Source organism: Hyperolius riggenbachi, chromosome 8 (assembly GCF_040937935.1).
Source record: "Hyperolius riggenbachi isolate aHypRig1 chromosome 8, aHypRig1.pri, whole genome shotgun sequence".
Lineage (NCBI taxonomy): Eukaryota > Metazoa > Chordata > Amphibia > Anura > Hyperoliidae > Hyperolius > Hyperolius riggenbachi.
In genome coordinates, this window is record NC_090653.1 from 82,802,486 (window position 1) to 82,823,220 (window position 20,735).

The 20,735-nt window shown below is 47.0% G+C and overlaps 1 protein-coding gene across 1 annotated transcript in view; it reads left to right on the forward strand.

The window, feature by feature from the left end:
* TTC9B (tetratricopeptide repeat domain 9B) overlaps window positions 1–17,757 on the forward strand; it is a 39,750-nt gene extending 21,993 nt beyond the window's left edge. Inside the window, exons 3-4 of the mRNA XM_068249507.1 lie at window positions 1,688–1,870; window positions 16,759–17,757. Coding sequence (XP_068105608.1) covers window positions 1,688–1,870; window positions 16,759–16,853 — 278 coding nt within the window. The 3' untranslated portion in view covers window positions 16,854–17,757. The remainder of the gene's footprint in view (window positions 1–1,687; window positions 1,871–16,758) is intronic.
* The last annotated feature ends 2,978 nt before the right edge of the window (window positions 17,758–20,735 follow it).

Consider the following 20,735-nt stretch of genomic DNA (forward strand, 5'->3'; position numbering starts at 1 on the left):
TGTCATCAGAGCGCTGAGTATGCAAAGCAGGAAAGCTGAGCCAGGAGGGGGCAGAGTTGGGCTTGAAAAGACTTCTCAGAAGACTGACTCCGCTATAATGATTCCAGGTCAAACCTAGACTGAATGCTCAGTCGGGGATTCTTATCAGAGCTGATAACAGGCAGATTGAGGAGAGAAGAATAAAACTAAAAGCAGGGTAGGTGTTTACTGTTATGTTCCCACTGATAAATGAGGTAAAATGCAGGAGGGTGCTTTGTCTCTGGTTCTCTTTAAGCCACTGTAAAAAAAAACAAAAAACAACAGTTTTACTCACCTGGGGCTTCCAGCCCCCTGCAGCGGTCCCGTGCGACAGGCTTGACAGGCCTGGCCACCCGTATCCTTCTTTGGGTTCCAGTGTGCAGGATGCTATTGCGCAGACGCAGGACGCTATTGCGCACTGGAACGCGAAGGAGGATACAGTTGGCCAGGCCTGTCGAGCCTGATGCCGAAAACAGAACTAGCTGGCGGCAGGAGACCGGAGGATCCGTGAGTGACACGGGACCGCTGCAGGGGCTGACAGAAGCCTCAGGTGAGTAAAACAGTTTTTGTTTTTTTTTACAGTTGCTTAAGTATCCCTTTAAACAGAAGATGAAATATTATCTCCTAGGAGAAAACAGTGGCGTAACTACAACTCTTGGGTGGCCAGCTAAACATTTATGGGGCTCCTAATGTTCACAACCCTCCCCTTGGTGCCCTTGGTGCCTTGGGGCCCATCTCACAAGGGTCACTCATCATCTACACACCCATAACAAGCGCAGCCACAAAAACACCTGATCTAAAGTAAGTATAGTCCCCGGTATTGGAGAAAGGGAGAAATCTTAGGAGAAAAAGTGAATAGATTCAGGCACTAGTGCATGCAGTAGTCTCTTTTCATATACAGTTGTTGGACCCAAATACTAAGATACAAAAACCTTATTCACAATAAATTCCTTAAAGCATGATGGTGAGGCAGAGAAAGCGTAAGAGCGCACTGATAATACAAAATAACAGGGGGAGACTGTTTCCCAAACTATGCCACAATCTATGTGGGGCTCTGCATGATGAACCTGCTAGTACAGTATTTGGGGGGGGGGGAGGATTGGGGTAGTCGGGGGGATTAGGGTAAGGAAACAAAAAGTGCCTTGCCTGAGCAGAGCTGGATCATCCACAAGGCAATACTAGGCAGTTTCCAAGGGCCTGGAGAGAGTCTAGGGGCCTCAGTTTAACCCCCACCAAATCTAACTAAAAAAAGACAGGTGATCATCAGCAGTGGGCAAAAACTGCTATCTTGCCCAGCGCCCAATCTCATCTTAATCTGTGCCTGGGGCCCCAAAATGGGCAGAAACAGCCTTGGTCTCCAGCATTCTCTAACTTTATTAAAATCCAACTCCGGTGCCAGCAGAGGTCTTTTATTCTAATGTGTTCAGATAAATGTATAGGCTGTGTGGAGACGGTTGTGATTTCTATTGTTTATGTATTGTGCATTGTTAGTGGGTCTGGAGAGGGATGGGTGTTGGTGGGGTTCTGACATCACCTCATATAAATAAGCTCTTGTCTGATTCTCATGTCAGTAGCATGGCTCAGCTCTCTCTCTCTGCATGTGCTGGATTATGGTGTGATGTACTTGTGTATTTGTCTCATTCTCCCCTGACAATTGCTGTCTCCACAGCCTGTTTACTCCAGTCAGAGCTGGTGAATTATGAACGTGTGAAGGAATACTGCCTGAAGGTGCTCGAGAAACAGAATAGCAACTTCAAAGCCACGTATCGAGCTGGCATCGCATTCTACCACCTGGGTGACTATGGCAATGCCTTGCTCTATCTCAAGGAAGCCCGCAGCCGAGAGCCAACAGGTAAGGCCTTTGGTAGTGCCCTAAACTGTGTATCAGAAAGGGTCAGAGAAGCAGTCAAAGCCCTTGTGGTGGTGTAACCCAATTTATCCGTTAGCACTGGGCTCCGGCTGAGAGGAATCCACCAGACACTGACTCAGGTCACAAATAAATCTTTGATAATTTCATCTAACGGTGGTCACTGTCAGCTTCTATCAACCCATAACACTTCAACAACACAATACACCTGGGGGTTTTGTGTGTGGGTGGTTGCGTAGGTCAGTGTCTGGGTTCTTTTTTTGGGGGTTAGCATCCTTGGGATGGGCACAGCACTGCTTTTTTATAAATTAATTGCATAATAAATCATTTTGTATTTTTTGCAAAAATGGGTTTCAGCAACATTTTTTCACAACACAATACACTTCCCTTGCACATCACAGGTCAAAATGCACAATCTCCTAGTCTTCACAGCCGGTGCACCGGTAAATGCTGTGGAATAAAACAGGTTAAGTTACATACAAATTATAAAAGAAAGTTGAGCTACAAAGGTCTTCTTGTACAACAATCAGTCACTTTACAGCAGGTTTACATCACAGTACCACTGTTGGTGCGTGGGCTGCGAAAGGGGATGGTCTACTGAGCAATTTCAGTTCCTAAACAGTTCTCAGTAACTTCTAACCAAGTCCAAGCTATATTGCTCAGCAAAACCTTGGGGGAACTCGTGACAGTTCTCAAGATGGCACCGTACAGGTGCACAGTTCGCTGGTTGATCCCAAAAAGGATGTTCACCTTGCCCAAAGATCTGTAAAGGTAGCCATACACTGGTCGATTTGCCATCAGATTCGACCAACAGATAGATCCCTCTCTGATCGAATCTGATCAGAGAGGGATCGTATGGCTGCCTTTACTGCAAACAGATTGTGAATCGATTTCAGCCTGAAACCGATTCACCATCTGCTGAGCTGCCGCTGTCGCCTGTGCCTCCCCCCCCCCCCTGCATACATTACCTGAAGCCTGGTCCCGGGCATCTTCTCCGCATCACGGCATCCGTGTATAACTTTCTGACACTCCAGTGACAGCGGAAGTTCAAATAGAGCGCTCTCTATTTGTACTTCCACTGTCACTGCAGTGACACAGGAAGTTATACACGGATGCCATGATGCGGAGAAGATGCCAGCCGGGAGACGGGAGGTGATGCGGAGAAGATGGCGGGAGCCAGCTTCAGGTAATGTATACCTGCGTCGATCGTACGCCGCTAGCGATGCGCTCCCATACCGCGGGCGATCGACGGTAATTTCCCGCACGGAGCGATCGACGGGACCGATCTATTTCGGGACGAAATCGATCGAAATTTAGCGTTGATCGTGAACGATTTGACAGTAGATTCGATCCCAGTGATCGAATCTGCTGTCGATCGGCGGGTAATCGGCCTAGTGTATGGCCAACTTTAGACTCTTTACCCTTGATCATTTACCCCAAACCCACTTTACACTTAACACACCTGTCTGGATAGGGCCTCCCAAAATAACAAACAAAATCAAATATAAATCAAATAATCAAAAAGGATTCGGAAAATAAAAGTAAACAAAATAAAATATAAAGTGACCAATGCACCCAGCTATGCCACCCAGATTACTCTCCCACAGTATAACTCTCTTTTAGTGCACTTTGACTTTTAGGCTGAATAAGCTCTAATTTAGAGTTGTTGCAAAACTTGTACCCCGAGTAAGTTAACTCTGTATCTTGGTCAGATGTCAGTTCACTTTTACAGTAGCACACTTTTATTATCACAAGACGCAATGCAACTCCTCCTCTTTTCACTTATCTTCTTTAATACTGACAGGTTCTCTTTACTCTCACGGTCTTAGTAGTTTCCGGTTTCTTTAGGACTGTGTACTTAGGTAATATGCATAATTCACACTTTGGTTCACTTCTAGTATCAAACTCACAGCAACACTTTAGAACACAGAAGAATACATAACCTTTAACTCTTGACTTGAAACGGACTTGACAGCAACAATGTCTCTATAACAGGACTTAATGCAAGCGGGGTACTTATGGAGGCTGTTAATGTCTCTTAGTGACAGCAAGGCCTTTACTCTCAATACACTTTATATAAGCGGCAGAAGATTTCTTCACTTTAGCTGGGCAGCTCTATCTTGCATCAACAACTGTATCATCAACACAAGGTCTCTGTATCTTTAAAGCTTTAGCACACAGTTTCTAGTAACAGCACTTGGAACAGAATTGGCCTCGTCAGGTTCTGGGTTGCTATATTTCTATCTCAGCAAGCCTCCGCTGAACACTGGCTACTAACTGAACACACACTGTAACTTGAAGTTGGCTCTCAGGCCTAATACTTATCTGGCTGCCGGGGTCCTTTCTGTCCGGACTAGCTCGGATGGACTCTGTGCACGCTGCCTCTGGTCTCCGGTCACTGTCTGGCCGGGTTGCCTCTGCCTTACTTGCTTCACTGTAGTCTCTGCGTGGCCGCCGGGTCCCCTCAGTCTCCTGGGTGACTGCCGCAGCCTTCCTCTACTTATGGCCACCTTTCCTGCTCCTCACCGCTGCTCCTGTCTCCTAAGTTCCGCTCTCCTCGCTCTCTGGCACGCTCTGGCTGGCTCTGACCAGTTCCCTCTGGCTACACCCTTCTAGCTCGGCCCCTCCGCGCCTGCGCTGTAGTGTCTGACTGGCCGCGCAGGGCTCCTGGAAAGTTCCACTGCTCTGTGTGCTTTGGTCGCTTAGCAACAGTCTATGTGACCATTACAACACCTCCACTCCCCTCCCATATGCCGTTTTGGTTCCACAGGCAAGCATCTTAGGCGAAACTTAGCCTTAGATGCTAAAGTTACCTCACACATAGAAATACATTAGCAAAACTTTTGGGACCCTCTTTTAGAGGGTTACAGTGGCCCAGTTTTATATCAAAATTACTATCTGACTTAAATATACAATAAACACCTCCCAACGCTTTATTGCTCATACAGGGACGGTTCCAGACTTTTTGCTGCCCGAGGCAAACTTGCGAGGATGCGCCCTCCGATTTGGAATGATCGCATAGCACCCAACAATTTACTCTGCTTAATTTAATGTTCTCACATGACATGCTGCAGATCAACACAATAGCACACTGGCTGGCTGTGAGTCTGTGACAAACAAACTGCTCACCCTCAGCCACTCCATTCCTTCTCAGTCAGGACAGCAGTGCCACCTCCTCCCTTCTGCTATGCAAGTCAAATAAAACACTGCTGCTCTCCTGCCTCCCATCTCCTCTCTCTCTGTTAGACTCCTCACACAGCACAACAAGCTGCTTTTCCCCAATGATGACCTATTCACCTTGCTCTCCTCTCGCTTCTCCTCCTCCTCTGACTGCCTGCTGTTAGTGTAAACACAGTACACACATGCTGCCCCTGTAATCTCTGTGCCTGATGCAAATGTTTCACTCTGCTTCATGAGAGAACTGGCCCCGTGCTCATATAGTTATTCTACCTACCTTTGTCCTCTAAAGTAATGTCATCTATGTAAAAAAACAAACAAAACTCCCCTCATGTTGCAATACTGGAAATGGTAGCCATTTTTTTTTAAATGAACCTCTGCACATGGGAGGTTTGTAACGCAGTGTGCCATTGGGTAAGGGAGGGGCTGGGTGTTGGGGGGGGCAATTATTTGCTCATCCACGTGGAGGGTTCCATATTCCCCAGGGAGCGTCCGCAGCAACTGGCAGTTCAAAGATTCCACCTGTGGAGCTCATTCCCTGCTGCCGAAACCCTATGTCACCCTCCCTCCTCCACAGGGTGGTATTGTCCAGGAGAGCAAATCCTGCAAGTGTGGAGCTCTGTCATCTGAACAGTATCAGCCCTGCAGCCTGCTTGATTCTTGACATTGTGGGGTGCTCTGCAAGAGATGGCTGGGACTTGTATAATACAAGGGCCCCCAGATATATTTTCTCTCCCTTACCCACTGTCACAAATAGTTCAAAGAAAATATAAATTATGCCACCTTGGAAAATATTATACAGTCCTGTCCAGGGCCGGGCCGAGGCATAGGCTGGAGAGGCTCCAGCCTCAGGGCGCAGTGTAGGAGGGGGCGCAGAATTCATTCAGCTCTCATTCCTAATTGTGTTTGAAGCAGAAAGAAATAAGAAAAGGGGATACATGCCAGTGACTGCAAGCCAGATAACTAGATATTAAAGAGAACCCGAGGTGTGTTTAAAGAATGTTATCTGCATACAGAGGCTGGATCTGCCTATACAGCCCAGCCTCTGTTGCTATCCCAAACCCCACTAAGGTCCCCCTGCACTCTGCAATCCCTCATAAATCACAGCCGTGCTGTGAGGCTGTGTTTACATCTGTAGTGTCAGTCTCAGCTGCTCCCCCGCCTCCTGCATAGCTCCGGTCCCCGCCCCCGTCCCTTCCCTCCAATCAGCAGGGAGGGAAGAGAAGCAGGCGGGGACCGGAGTTCTGCAGGAGGCGGGGAGAGCAGCAGACTGACACTATAGAGATAAACACAGCCAGTTCTGACAAGCTGTGTGTCAGCGTGGCTGTGATTTATGAGGGATTGCAGAGTGCAGGGGGACCTCAGGGGGGTTTGGGATAGCAACAGAGGCTGGGCTGTATAGGCAGATCCAGCCTCTGTATGCAGATAACATTCTTCAAACCCACCTCGGGTTCTCTTTAAGGTGTTGGGGAGGTTGTGGGCCCTGTGGCACCTCTTAGTCTATGCATAAAAAGAAACAGATAAGCATACACATTTATTCCCAGTGTTCAACATCAAAATGGATTCTGTGCATAGTATATTCCATGATTGCATATAAAGACTGCAAATATTGTGGATATGATACCTTGTGAATCCAGGTGTAGGCCTGTCAGCATGGGAGGTGGGAGTGTGGGACAGATGTGGGCCTGGAGACGGCCATTTCGCGTCCTCCTGGACGCTTGGTCACGCCGTGTTCCACTGCAGGCCGGCGCCGTAAAGCCACCGCATACATACGAGAGGACCCGCCTCTACTGTGGCGTCACAGCGCCGGCCGTGATTGGGGCTCAAAATTCCACCAGTGGGAGAACCGGAGACGTCACATGACGCGGACGGTGCCCGGCAGAGACAAACAGTCGCATAAGCATGCGTCATACATGACGCGTCTCATGCGGCTCACCTACAGTGCATGCGTAATTCCATCGCACTGCTGGGGAGCCCGCATGCTGGATTAAAAATCCCCAGTAGAGAGCGCTAAAAATTTTACGCTCTGCTCCCCATATGCCAATTTGCTAGCCTCAGGCACATACATTTCTGTTGCCGCTACATAAACGCCTCCAGCTCGTCCATCGGGGGAATAATAAAATTAGTGATAGTGCATAAAGTGACATACCATTAAAATTAAATACTGGGGTTAAGGAGTAGAAACTTTACAACTACATTCAATATATCTCTGGGCTGTCATTCCAACTTATGGGACATTTGGTTCCAAGCGGGCAAAAAGGGAAAGGAAAGGGGCAAGGGAAAGACATCGTGGTCAACCTTGGCCGCGCCAGCCATATGGATGTGGCTTCTTAATTTAGAACCATTAGATATGCAAATATTGACTCGGAGATTGCACATACTAACCACCAGTGGAATACTCATACCTAGCGCCCAATAGTTTATACAAGCATGAGAAATCAGCACCCAAATCGGTATCAATTGACAATTATGGATCCAAGGTACTTGAGAGCTCCACCTTATCATTAAGGCCCAGCAGTCCCAGGGCTTCAGTTTGTAAAATCAGCCAGGTTTCTCTTTTCAACAATAACCTATCCCTGTTGCCACCCCGTCTTACCCTCTCCAAGCCTGCAAATTTCAATCCCTTGACATCCCCTTTATGTTTTTCCCTCATATGTGCAATAAAGCGAGCACAACCTTTACCACTTTTCACTGATTCTAAGTGCTCCCCCACTTGCTCTTTTAGTGGGCGTGTGGTTTGACCTATATAAAACCGTTTGCAGGGGCAGAAAAGGACATAGACTCCTGTCCAAAAGTTTTAAAAATATAAAAAATACTGTTTTTCACTAAGTTTGCTGATTCAGTTTTTATGATGGAAATTTGCATTTACTCCAGAATGTTATAAGGAGCGACCAGATGAATTACAAAGTCTTTCCTTGCCATGAAAATAACAACTTAAAGAGAGCCAGAGATGGGCTCATATGGTAGTTAAAAAAAAAACCTAGGCTACCTGATCCGAGTCTGGGCGGATCAGGTAGCCGCAATCCCCGCTGCTCTCCACCGCTCCTGAGGCCCGCACTGCCCCACTTTCACTTTCGTGACCTCTGGGTCACGACACTTAAAGTAGAGAGCACTCTCTCCCAGTGTGCATGGGCGTGGCCAGGGAGAGAGAACTGCCCAATGGCAGCTCTGGAAAGCCCGCAGGAGCTCCCCTAGTGGATGTTTGAGCAGGGAATCCCTCTCCTCCCATTACCCCGAGAGATCGGCAAATATTGTGGCTAATCTCAGGAAGGGGGGATGGGCTATAGTGCGGTGGGGCAGAGAGCAGCAGTGTGGGGACACAGAGGCATGTCCACTAGCAGAGAACATGCCTCTGTGAACCATCTGCCCCCCCCCCAGGTTCTCTTTAATATATAAAAAAACATTTCCACTGTGTTTCAGCCCATCCACAAAAAGCCCTGCTGGGGACATTTAATTAATGTTATTGCTAACACAGGTGAGAGTGTTGACGAGCACAAGGCTGCTGTCTGTCTATCATTCTGATTGTGTTAGAACAGCAGGCTGGATGCTTCAAAAGGAGGGTGATGCTTGAAATCATTGTTTTTCCTCTGTTGACCATGGTTACCTGCAAGGAAACATGTGCAGTCATCATTGTGTTGCATAAAACGGCCTTCACAGGCAAGGTTATTGCTGCTAATAAGATTGCAACTAAATCAACCATTTATTGGATTATCAAGAACCTAAAGGAGAGGTTCAATTGTTGTGAAGAATGCTTTCAGTGCCCAAGAAAGTCCAGCAAGCGCCAGGCCCAGGACCATCTCCTAAAGATTATTTAGCTGTGGGATCGGTCTGCCTCCTGTGCAGAGCTTGCTCAGGAATGGCAGCAGGCAGGCAGGTGTGAGCACATCTGCACAGCACGCACAGTGAGGCAAAGACTCTTGGAGGATTACCTGGTGTCAAGAAAGGCAACAAAAAAGCCATTTCTCTCCAAGAAAAAAAAGCAGGGACAGGCTGATACTCTGCTAAGGACTGGGGTACAGTAATTTTTTTCTGATGAAGCCTCTTTCCAAATGTTTGGGCCATCTGAAAAAAGTATTTTCTGGACAAGAAAAGGTGAGCTCTACCATCAATCATGTCTCATGCCAACAGTAAAGCATCCTGAGACCATTCATGTGTGGGGCTGCTCCTCATCCAAAGGAGTGGGCTTACCAATTTTGCGAAGAACACAGCCATGAATAAAGAATAGTACCAAAGCATCCTACAGCAGCAACTTCTTCCAACCATCCAAGAACCATGTGGTGAAGAACTTCTCAAGCACGATGATGCACCGTGCCATAAAGTGATAACTAAGTGGCTCAGGAAACAATACATTAAAACTTTGGGTCCATGGCCAGGAAACTCCCTGGACCCTAATACAAGAACTTTTCAACCCTCAAGAGGCAGCGGACAAACAAAACCCCACAAATTCTGACAAACGCCCAGCACTGATTATGACGTAATGGGTTGCCATCAGTCAGGATTTAGCCCAGAAGTTGACTGACAGCTTGCCAGAGCGAACTGCAGAGGTCTTGAAAAAGAAGCGCTGTGTCAACACTGCAAAAATTTACTCCTTGCATAAACTTGATGTAATTGTCAGTAACATCAATTGAAGCTTATGGAATGCTTGTATACTATATTTCAACTAGTTGACCTAAGCCCGTTTAAAAATAGGCTCTAGGTCTCTGTTACACAGCCTCATGGCAGCGCATATGCACGCGCCCACCTTCGCCTGCATGCCCGCTGCGTGCGCGCACCCATGCCCACAAGGCCCCCTGGCCCTGTCCTCCCCCTGTCCCAACGCTGTCCGTGCGGCACATGTGAAGTAGCGCAAACGCACAGACACAGGGACAGGAGTGTACGCAGGGACATGGGAATTATTACATAGGGTACACCACAGAAATAACTGACAAAAATATATAAAAACACAAAAGCAGCAAACTTTGTGAAAACCAGTAATTGTGCCATTCTCCAAACTTTTGACCATGGCTGCAATTAAAAAATACAGTCCCCAAACCATTTATCCTCCCCCCCCCCCTTTCAGCCTCAGTGTAACAGAGGACTAAACAGTGGGAGGAGACCACCAAGCAGAGCACACATTTTAGTGAACATTACCACAATGACACCAATACAGAGACAACTCATCAGCTGAAATAAGGTTCTAGGTGGGTTTCTTTGTCCAGGCGTCCAGGTGCGGTTGCAGCCAGGGGTGTATCTGGGTAATATAGAACCTATGGCAAACACTGAAAAGAAGAAGGTGGATAATGCAAACCCAAAAATTGCTTTTTAGGGGACCGGTTCTTTTTGCTGCCTCAGGCAGATTATAAAAAAAAATGCTGTTCTCTCAGTATAATAACCCCCCCAATAGGTAGCCTGGGGAGGGGTAGCGAGCAGGAATGGGGTATTGGGCACAGTGGAACACGGAAGAGGTGAGTCCTCCCTCCCTGCCCGCTGCCTGACAATATACGCTGATGCATTAATAGCCGGAGGGGGAGCACAGATCGGGGGATTTAGGTGAGGGAGGGGGGGTCCGACCTCCCTCCCTGCCACTGTGCCCAATACCCCCTTCCTGCTTGCAACCCCCTCCCACCCACGGCCAAGCGGGTGCTGCCCATCAGAATTTGCCACCTTAGAAACCGCCTCACCCTGCCTCATTGGCGGACCGGTCCTGGGCCTAGCAGCTGGCTCCTTTGGTGGGGGGGAAGGTGAAGTTACTTTTGCCCCAGGGCCCTATTGTAGCTTGAACTGGCCCTGCTGTATGTGCACAGCTGTTTCTTCCGTGCACAAGCAGCATTGTGGAGGAGCGGACCCTACTCGTGCATGTGCAGTATGGATGCACTCGTACATGGGCGAAGAAGAAGGGGGTCCTGTTCAGCAGCAAAGGGAAAGCGAGAGGGTTTGAGAGGAGGAGGACTTGGATCATCATCCAGAGGCTTTCCTCTACTTAGGTAAATTGCTAACTTTTTTTTTTTTTACTTTTTATTCAATGTGGGATTGGGTCAGTCATTGTATGTAGCCCTATAGTACTTATTCCCCTGACAGAATGTTGATTCTTCGGGCAGGGACCTTATGTTGCCCCCACACTATTGCACCCATTTACTCTAAGAGGAGGGGAAGAGCCCCTTGTCCTTGACACTAGAGGATTTCCACCCCTACCCAATAGATGGCCTGCTGAGCTGTTTTGTGTTTTTAGTTCCACACAGTGGGCATGAAAAGGTGGTTACCTTTAATGCTGTTTACCACACTTCATTTGTGACAAAGTCCACTTACAGAGAGCAGTGACAATCTTTCTGGATTGTTACTGCTGTGCTGGGTCAATACACACCAGTTTCAGCACCCAAGGGAAAATACCAAACTGATCCCATCCCTACAGTGACCGCTTAGCAATGCTTAGTAAAATGTCTATCATTTGGCCTGCAAGGCCTTTACCCGCATCTTTACTGTACATAGAAAGTGACAGGAAAAGCAGGTCACAACACAACATCTCCTACCTGCAGCATATTCATCACTCAACATTTAACATTTTTTTTTTAAACTTTGGCATGCAACATATGAAACACAAGGTCAGGGGTGAAGGGGATGGGGAATGAAATGCCTCAACAGAAGAGGAGTGGGGGGGGGGGGGGGAGTTGTGGGGAGGGGGACGACAATAATGCTGAGGTCTAACAGGAGAAGAATTTCATCATGCTTCTGTGGCAGGGACTCTGCTCCATATATGTGTGATGCATATCTCTTAATTTTCTACTGTGAGAAAAGGACACACTTTTTAGGGCAGTGGACACTCTGGCTCCTGTCACATGGGTATGGTCAATCAGTCTTCTGTAATGCAGAGGTAGTCACTCAGTCTTCCATAATATAGCAGTGATCATTCAGTCATCTGTAACGCAGAGGTAGTCACTCAGTCTTCCATAATATGACAGTGGTCATTCGGTCTTCTGTAAAGTAGGGGTAGTCACTCAATCTTCCGTAATATAGCAGTGGTCATTCAATATTCTGTAACAAAGGGGTAGTCACTCAGTCTTCCATAATATCACAGTGGTCATCCAATCTTCTGTAACGCAGGGGTAGTCACTCAGTCTTCCATAATATAGCAGTGGTCATTTAGTCTTCTGTAACGCAGGGGTAGTCACTCAGTCTTCCATAATATAGCAGTAGTAATTTAGTCTTCTGTAACACAGGGGTAGTCACTCAGTCTTCCATAATATGGCAGTGGTCATTCAGTCTTCTGTAACGCAGGGGTAGTGATTCAGTCTTCCATAATATGGTCGTGATCATTCAGTCTGTAAGGTGAGTTAGTCACTCCTGTATCCTGGTGGCACTCACTTAGGGGGCCATTCACAAATGGATATTACATTTTACATTGGGCAGATAATGCATGTAAAATGTAAAGAGCGCTATGTAAACTGTGTACTGCTTCTTATGCAAATAGCACCCAACACATACATTGCCCGACTTTTACGTAAAAGTGGTGTTTAGTGCATACCACTCTTATGCTATTTGTGAAAGGCTCAGTACTTTTACAAAATTACCTTGAAATATTAAGTGGGCTGACAGTGCATTTTGTGACTAACCTCCTTAGGCTCCTGTAATGTGGCGGTCTTCATTCAGTCTTCTGTAAAGAGACTGTTGTGTTCAATAACCACTTATGCAGAATAACTCAAACTAGGTTTATTTACAAGTTACTGCAGTTCTGTAAAGCATTAAAGGAATGCTGTAAGGGAGTGGGGGAAAAGAGTTGAACTTACCTGGGGTTTCTAATGGTCACACACCATTGCGGCGCAGCCTGTGCCTGCGCAGTGCGCTCCCGGTGACGTTAGTGGGAGCAAGGACGCGGCCACGAAGGCACAGTGGTTTGTGACTTTAAAGTCATTCCGGAAGTTTACCGATGGTGTAGCTGAACGCATCTATAAGTAATACATTTTCTGTGTGGGGGGCCGATATAAAGGCCTTAGGGGGCTACATTCGGCCCACGGGCCTTAGTTGGAGGACCAGTGGCATAGATGAACTCACGCGGTGTCACAATAGTATCTCAGCAATCACAGTGCCATCAACAGGCCACAAGCATTAACACCATAAAGACAGTGGTCATTCTATCTCCCCGTTACAGCTGTGCTTATTCCATCTCTGATGACATGGCAGTGGTCACTATGGGGGCACATTGCCACATCCTCACCTTGAATGCTATAGGGCCTATTCCCAACACAAAGTGTAGCTTAATTCTTCTTTTAGATATTGGTATAACATTTCAAATCACAGGTTCAAGAGCATGCAATGTTTGCTTGCTTGCTGACTGGTATAGATAGAGTGAGGATCCTTTCTATGGTGGGAACCTCAATACTGGTGAAAGGGTCCTGTACAAAATATTGTTGCATGCAATTCATCTTGGATGATATATACACGTTTTGCAGCTGAATATAATTTTTCAGCCTAGTTGTTTTTGTTGCTACTGAAGTTGCAGCTTGCTGTGAGCATTTTGAGTGCAAAGGATTAATGATTGTATGTAAATTGACCACTCACCTGCTTTCCCTTTTAAAAAGCGAGCTGTTGTCACCTGAAATGTTCTAAAAACGTATATTGAAAATAAAAAGTCGCATGCAGAATACCTCCCCACTTTCTGCGGACCCAAGTGCGATGTCTATGTGTAGCAACGGCGCTGTGTCAGTTGGGCTCTGGGTGGTGTGGCTTGTATATATATCAGTAATTTAGATTACTGACTAGGCGACCTAAACCCGTTTAAAAACGGGCTATAGGTCTGTCACCGTGCATCTGCCCAGCTGCGCGCACACGCCTGCCCTTCCTGTCCTCGTCCTCCCCTGCAAGCCACGCATCATTCCCTCTCAGTGTCTCTGCATCCCTGCACATGCGCACTACAAAAACACACACAGAGGGACATGGGACGCAGAGACACAGGGGATTTATTAGGTAGGATGTCTTACTATAGAATAACTCCCCTCCCCCCCCAATTCTTACACTTACCTTCCCCTCATAGTACCTAACACTAACCTGTGCAGTGGTGGATTGGCCACTGTCTGCATCAGGAGCCCCCCCTCCCCACTTTCTGAGTGACCGATTACTGATAATTTACATTAGCGTCTACTAGATGCCTGCTGATCCCTGCACCCAAATGACCTGATCCAAAGATCCCTCCCTTAAAGGACAACCGAGGCGATATGATGAGATAGACATGTGTATGTACAGTGCCAAACACACAAATAACTAGGCTGTGTTCCATTTCTTCTTTTTCTGCCTGAAAGAGTTAAACATCAGGTATGGAAGTGACAGTTTCTGTCCGGGTCGGGACCAGGTTGGACTGGGTCAGACTATAGCATAACCCTCACTGATAAGTAATTACAGCCATAAAACTTTCCTGTCAGTAAATGGCATCTGAGAGCAGGAGAGATAAATAGGGTCAATAATTCATAGATTTGAGCTCTGGCATACTTCAATAAAGGTGTCATTAAGCAGAGATAATGAAACTGTAAAAACTTAAAACTAGTTTTAAATATAAAATAAAACTGTGGGATAGCTAAAAAAAATAAAAAGTAATTTTAGAAGAAAGAGGATAGACACAATTGTTTATCTAATCAGTTTATTTTCACCTCGGAAGTCCTTTAACATGCAGGGCATACTTTAGTAATGCTGTTCCCAGTAAACGCCTGATCTATTGACACTTCTTTAGCCATGGTCAACAAGATGCAAGTTATTCCAAATTAGTCAAATGAGATGCAGCTTGCAATCAATTTTTCATGCAAATTGTAAGCTGATTAAAATTGAGCCAATCAAAGTCAACAATTTTAATTTAAGATGGTGCTATCTAAATAAACAATAATAATTCCATCTTGCATGGAAGTTTCATGGAAACCGTAGGCAGCATGGAATTGGACCAGTTAAATTAACTTCCTGCTGACTTTGATTGGCCCAATTTAAATCACCCCACAATTTGCATGAAATTTGATTGCAATCCGCATCTCATTAGACTTCTCTACGCTTCCTGTGATTTCTTCTCCTGTGAGTCACAGAAGACCATATTTACAACTTCCTATTTTGCATTCAGACCCACATGAGAGAACACAGGCACTGATAAAGCTGGTCAAGTTCCAATCCCTCCTCTAGTCAACTAAAAAAACTTGCATTGCGTGTCAGAGCTGGGAAATTTTCTGTGTACTTCCCTTCCCAATGACCGGATAAAAGGGGAAATGTGACTAAGGCCTCTTTTCCACGGACTGTTGATAGGCAGTCAAATGCCTCTCAAACTCTCACAACTGCTCGCTGCTGCCTGGTAACTGCTCACTGCAGCCTGGCAACTGCTCACTGCAGCCTGGCAACTGCTCACTGCAGCCTGGCAACTGCTCACTGCAGCCTGGCAACTGCTCACTGCAGCCTGGCAACTGCTCACTGCAGCCTGGCAACTGCTCACTGCAGCCTGGCAACTGCTCACTGCAGCCTGGCAACTGCTCACTGCAGCCTGGCAACTGCTCACTGCAGCCTGGCAACTGCTCACTGCAGCCTGGCAACTGCTCACTGCTGCCTGGCAATGCCTGGCAACTGCTCACTGCTGCCTGGCAACTGCTCACTGCTGCCTGGCAACTGCTCACTGCTGCCTGGCAACTGCTCACTGCTGCCTGGCAACTGCTCACTGCTGCCTGGCAACTGCTCACTGCTGCCTGGTGACTGCTTGCTGAGCACACAACTCAACAGTGCATGGAAAAGAGGCCTAAAGGTGCCTATACATCTGGTGATGTATGGGCAGATCGACCAAGAGACAGATCTCTCTCTGATCAGCGAGAGATCTGTTTCCTGCCCATACACTGCAGACCAATTCCCAACCAGCCTAGTGACTCGCCTCCGCCACCTGCCTGGCCACCCCCCAGTGTAAATGTCCTCCCGGCGCCCAGACAATGTATAAAATCTCACCGGTCGAGATTTGTAGCCCTCATGTTGCTTCGCAGATTGCAGCTGCTGGAATTAAAGTTGTGACTAGTGCCTGGTTCTGGACTTCTGTTTTACTTGAATTCCCGTCCCGCTGCCAGGACTCCCAGTCTCCTGCGCTGTCACCACGTGGCACGTGTGTGATGTCACTTACATGCGCCTAGTGCAGGGCTGTAACTACCATGTATGGGACCCCCCTGCAAAAAAAAAAAAAAAAATGCATGGTTCATCCTAGGTCTATAGTGAGTCTATGTGAGTCACATGATCGGGAGCTGGATGAAGGACAGCAGAGAGTGCACAGAGATTCGTGGCACAGGAAGCAGGTAACACTACCCTGCATGCAGATGGGAGAAGGACTGGCCCCCAAAGCCCCTGGGCCGGGGTTACAGGGGCTATTGTTACACCCATGGCCAAGTGCCCCAAAGGGGTGACAGTGGAAAAGGCCAGGGCCCATATGCAATTAGTTTTCTCTTTTGTGTTTTCTCCGAGGTGATAATTTTTCCATCTTCTATTTAGAATAACTTTTTAGCACTTTGCAGTTCAAAAAGTAGGTGGGAAGTACTTTCAAAACTATTTTAAGTATTATTTTTGCTTGCTGGCGATTATCAAATAATCAAATCAGATGGTCGATTGGGCTGCAAAATCGGTAGCTGTATAGGCAGTTTATATATGTGCATACAGTATGTTTATACAGTATTTGTATATTTTTATCTACACATCTAAGACACATATTTGCCTTGTGTTTCCCCCAGATACCAATGTCCTTCGGTACATCCAGCTGACAGAGATGAAAGTGCAGCGGTCCAGCCAGCGGGAGCGGAAAGCACTGAAGGAGGTGATTGGATAGCGCCATCTGGTACCCAGGCCCTCCTCCGCCACACTTGCGCCTCACAGTACTGTGAGCAAAGGGATGGTGGCTGATACTGAGCATCGCCCGGTACAAACCTCATCCGTCTCCCTTTTACTAGGAGACAGCAATATAAATAAAATATAACAAAGAGGAATAACGCAGCTCTGGCACTTTATATAAATTATATAAATCCTTTTATATCTCTAGCTCTCAACTACCTATAATGTGTCAATGCATGCAGCATGTGTCTGTGTCTATATGGATCTAGAACATATATATACAGACACACTCACAACTGGAGAGAACGGGTCATGCTCAGTATTGCTCTGGATGCAGCATGTTGAAATAAAGAATGCCCCAATGTACGCTGTCATTCTTCCTACTTGCCTTCAAAAATGGGACTGCCCCACAATGACACATCGCCCCCTGCTGATACCAACCATAATAGCATCATGGATGCCAACTAATCTGAGGACATTAGCTGCGGACTGTGCTACCAAGTACAAGCACCCCTACAAAATCCAGATTCAAAGTCCATGTGCATACCCACCCCTCCGCTCAGAGACCCCTCAACATGATATATTGCATCGTCTTCAGATCCAAGGTTTCTCAGAGAAATTACCAACACCCTTGCAGAAAAGTGGATGTATATGTGATGCCTGATCCGATATCAATATATATATATATATAGAGAGAGAGAGAGAGAGTCAAAACGCCTCTGCACCTTACGACTGCCGTGATGAACGCTGTGCACTTTCAGCATCAGAGGGAACCGTATTCCGACAGACATGCTCCCCCACGCCATACTAAGTCAAATCGAAGCTCATTTTTTGGTCGCAGAAATATAAGGATGTTGTGTAGAACTTTCTTTTGTAAATAAAAAAAGCAAACTATGTCTGCAGTTCAATTGTTGACTCCAAACATATCCAGGGTCGCCTTCAGGGCATCACAGGTGGGACTGCAGTATGGGGCCCGAGTGAGTCTGGGGCCCAGTCAACAATGCCACGACCATGAGCCCCAGATGCAAATCTGTAACAAAATGTACAGACTGTCAGTGAATGTGGCTGTGTTTGCCTCAGCCGGCCAATTTGCATTGCAATTTTTCATGATTTCTGCCATGTTTGTGGTTTGCCATTCCCATTTCAGCTAATGAAAATCGCAATTGCTGAGAAAATGCTGGATGCAGTGTGTTTATGATTTTCAAATCACAAGTGCTGCTCAAGCACTGCAGTGAAAGCAGGGCCTGGCCGAGGCATAGGCTGGAGAGGCTCCAGCCTCGGGGCGCAGGGTAGGAGGGGGTGCAGAATTCATTCAGCTGTCATTCCTAATTGTGTTTGAAGCAGAAAGAAATAAGAAAAGGGGATACATGGCAGTGACTGCATGCCAGATAACTAGATATTAAGGTGTTGGGGAGGTTGTGGGCCCTGTGGCGCCTCTTAGTCTAATAGCAATCAGTGTGTGACGGCTGGGGTGGGAGGGATGGAGGGGCGAACTTTGGTGTCTTAGCCTTGGGTGCTGGAGGACCTTGTCCCGGCTCTGAGTGAAAGTAATCCCATAGGATCACATGTGTCATAGAGCTTTGCCGATTGCTGGGGACGCCCTTATAGTGAGCCCGAGGTGGGCTCATAAAATAAAAAAAAATTATGCTACCTGATCAGGGGGGCTGAGCGAATCCACACTGGCCCACTTTCACTTTTGTGACCTCTCGGTCACGACGCTGGAAGGGGAGAGTCCTCTCTCTACCAGCGTGCAGGGAGGCGGGGAGAGGTAGGGGGCATGGCCAGGGAGAGAGAGCTGCTCAATGGCAGCTCTGGAAAGCCTGTAGGAATGCCCCTAGCGGGAGTTTTGAACAAGGAATCCCTCTCCTCTATTTACCCTCCGAGATAGCAACAAATATTGCCGCTAATCTCGAGTGGCTACAGCGCGACGGTGGGGGGGGGGGGGGGCAGAGAGCAGTGGTGTGGGGACGCAGAGGTATGTCATGAGGCAGAGAACATGCCTCAGTGTCCCATCTGCCCCCCAAGGAACCACCTCGGGTTCTCTTTAAATATTGAGGGCTCACAAGGGGAGCCCAGTAGGTTCTCCCAGTATGGGGCCCAGAAATTTCTGATGATGCCCTAAACATATCAAACACAGTGTTTCCAGACACTAGAAACCAAATGGTAGAATAGTTTTTGGGTAACCAATCAGCTTCCACAGACGTGGGACAAGGCGATGACCCTTTGGAGCCCTTAGGGAGCAAAAATAATTGCGACTTATCAACATTGTTGCTCCACTTCAAAAGCCTGATTTGCTTTCTGAATGTGAACCTGGAGATTGTGTCATCTGTGGGTGGGAGGAGCCTCACAGTGTAGCCTGTGGCGTACCTAACTGTGCCATGGAGACAGCCTATCACAGAGAAGCGAGGTGAACAGAGAAATAGCACTAAGCCAGCCATAGTATGTTGCATACCAAAGCTGCCCCCAATCCTTCTCTGCTAATTAAAGTAAATCTGAAGCAGAAAAAACATAAAAGTCTGATACATACCTATGGAGAGTGACGGCTCTGGATCCTATTGAGCCTTCCCTTACCCCAGTTGGTCCTCTCGTTGCACCACTGTCCCCGTTCCATGTATTTAGGGACCCTTGGAAGGCTTCGGGAGCACTTGTGTCCCCTGTGTCTCCGAAGAAGGGTAGCTCTGTACTTCACATGCTTGAGCGTACATTCAAGTATCCTCGCGCATGTGTGGTACAGAGCCACCCGTCTTTGTGAGCACTCAACTCATGAAGCCTTCTGAAGGGTCCCAGGGGTGGTGTAACTTCCCCGGGGGACAGCACTAGAAGGAAAGAACATGGAAGGCACAATAGCATCCAGAGACTTCCCTCTCCACAGGTAAGTATCAGACTTTTATTTTTAACGCTACAGATTTGCTTATAGTCAGCTGTAGCTGTATAGGGTAAAAAAAAAAAAAAAAACAGGGAACAGTCATAGTGTCATCCTGACTCTCACTGTTAAAGCTAAAAACAGCAATACTGTGCAGCAACCAATGAGATGTCACCCAACATGGCTTCTAGTGTGCCTGGGAGAATGGAAGACAACTACTGCTCACAGTGTGTTTTTATTACACAGAGACTAGTACCAGTACAAGCGCTGTAATAACAGCACAAGAGATTTGGGCGTAGCTGGCGCCAGCATAGGTCGTAATGTGAATTACTGCTATAGCAGTGCTCAGCGAGTGATTTGGGCGATGTCAAAAGACTAAAAAAACACTGTAATTTGTCCGCCAGCAATAGCTGGAAGCAGAATTACATCTTTCTCCCATTATCCATGGCAGCCTGGAGGGGGAATGGTTATTAACACCGCCAGGACTTGTGCAGGAGCAGGGTGAGACATTTATTGGCTTTATCCTGCGCCCAAATCTCCTGGCGGCCGACTCATAGGCACGCTACCAGTTTATTCAAATATTACAGATACTCCACAGACTACAAACTGCCACCAGCAGCTTCAAAGAGAGCTGAAAGCCACAAGTGCACAGAAGCCACTGGAAGGGATTAGGGATTGTCAATGAGATAGAAATATTTCTGAGTTCAGGCAGATTTATGAAAATTTCTATGCAAATATATGCAGCTTGAAAATGGAGCAATCAAGTCCCACTCGGGTTAAATTGATTGGCCCATTTTAAAGCTGCATATATTTGCATAAACATTTTACATAAATCTGCCTGAACTCTGAAATATGTGCATCTCATTGGCCATCCCTAGCAGGGATGATATGGGTAACATGCCAGTATTTGCCATGGTGGCACATGGATATCCTCCTTACACTATACTAGTGAACTCCTGCATGAGTAACGTCACTGTACATCCTGGCAATACAGGTATTTAGGCACAGACCACAATG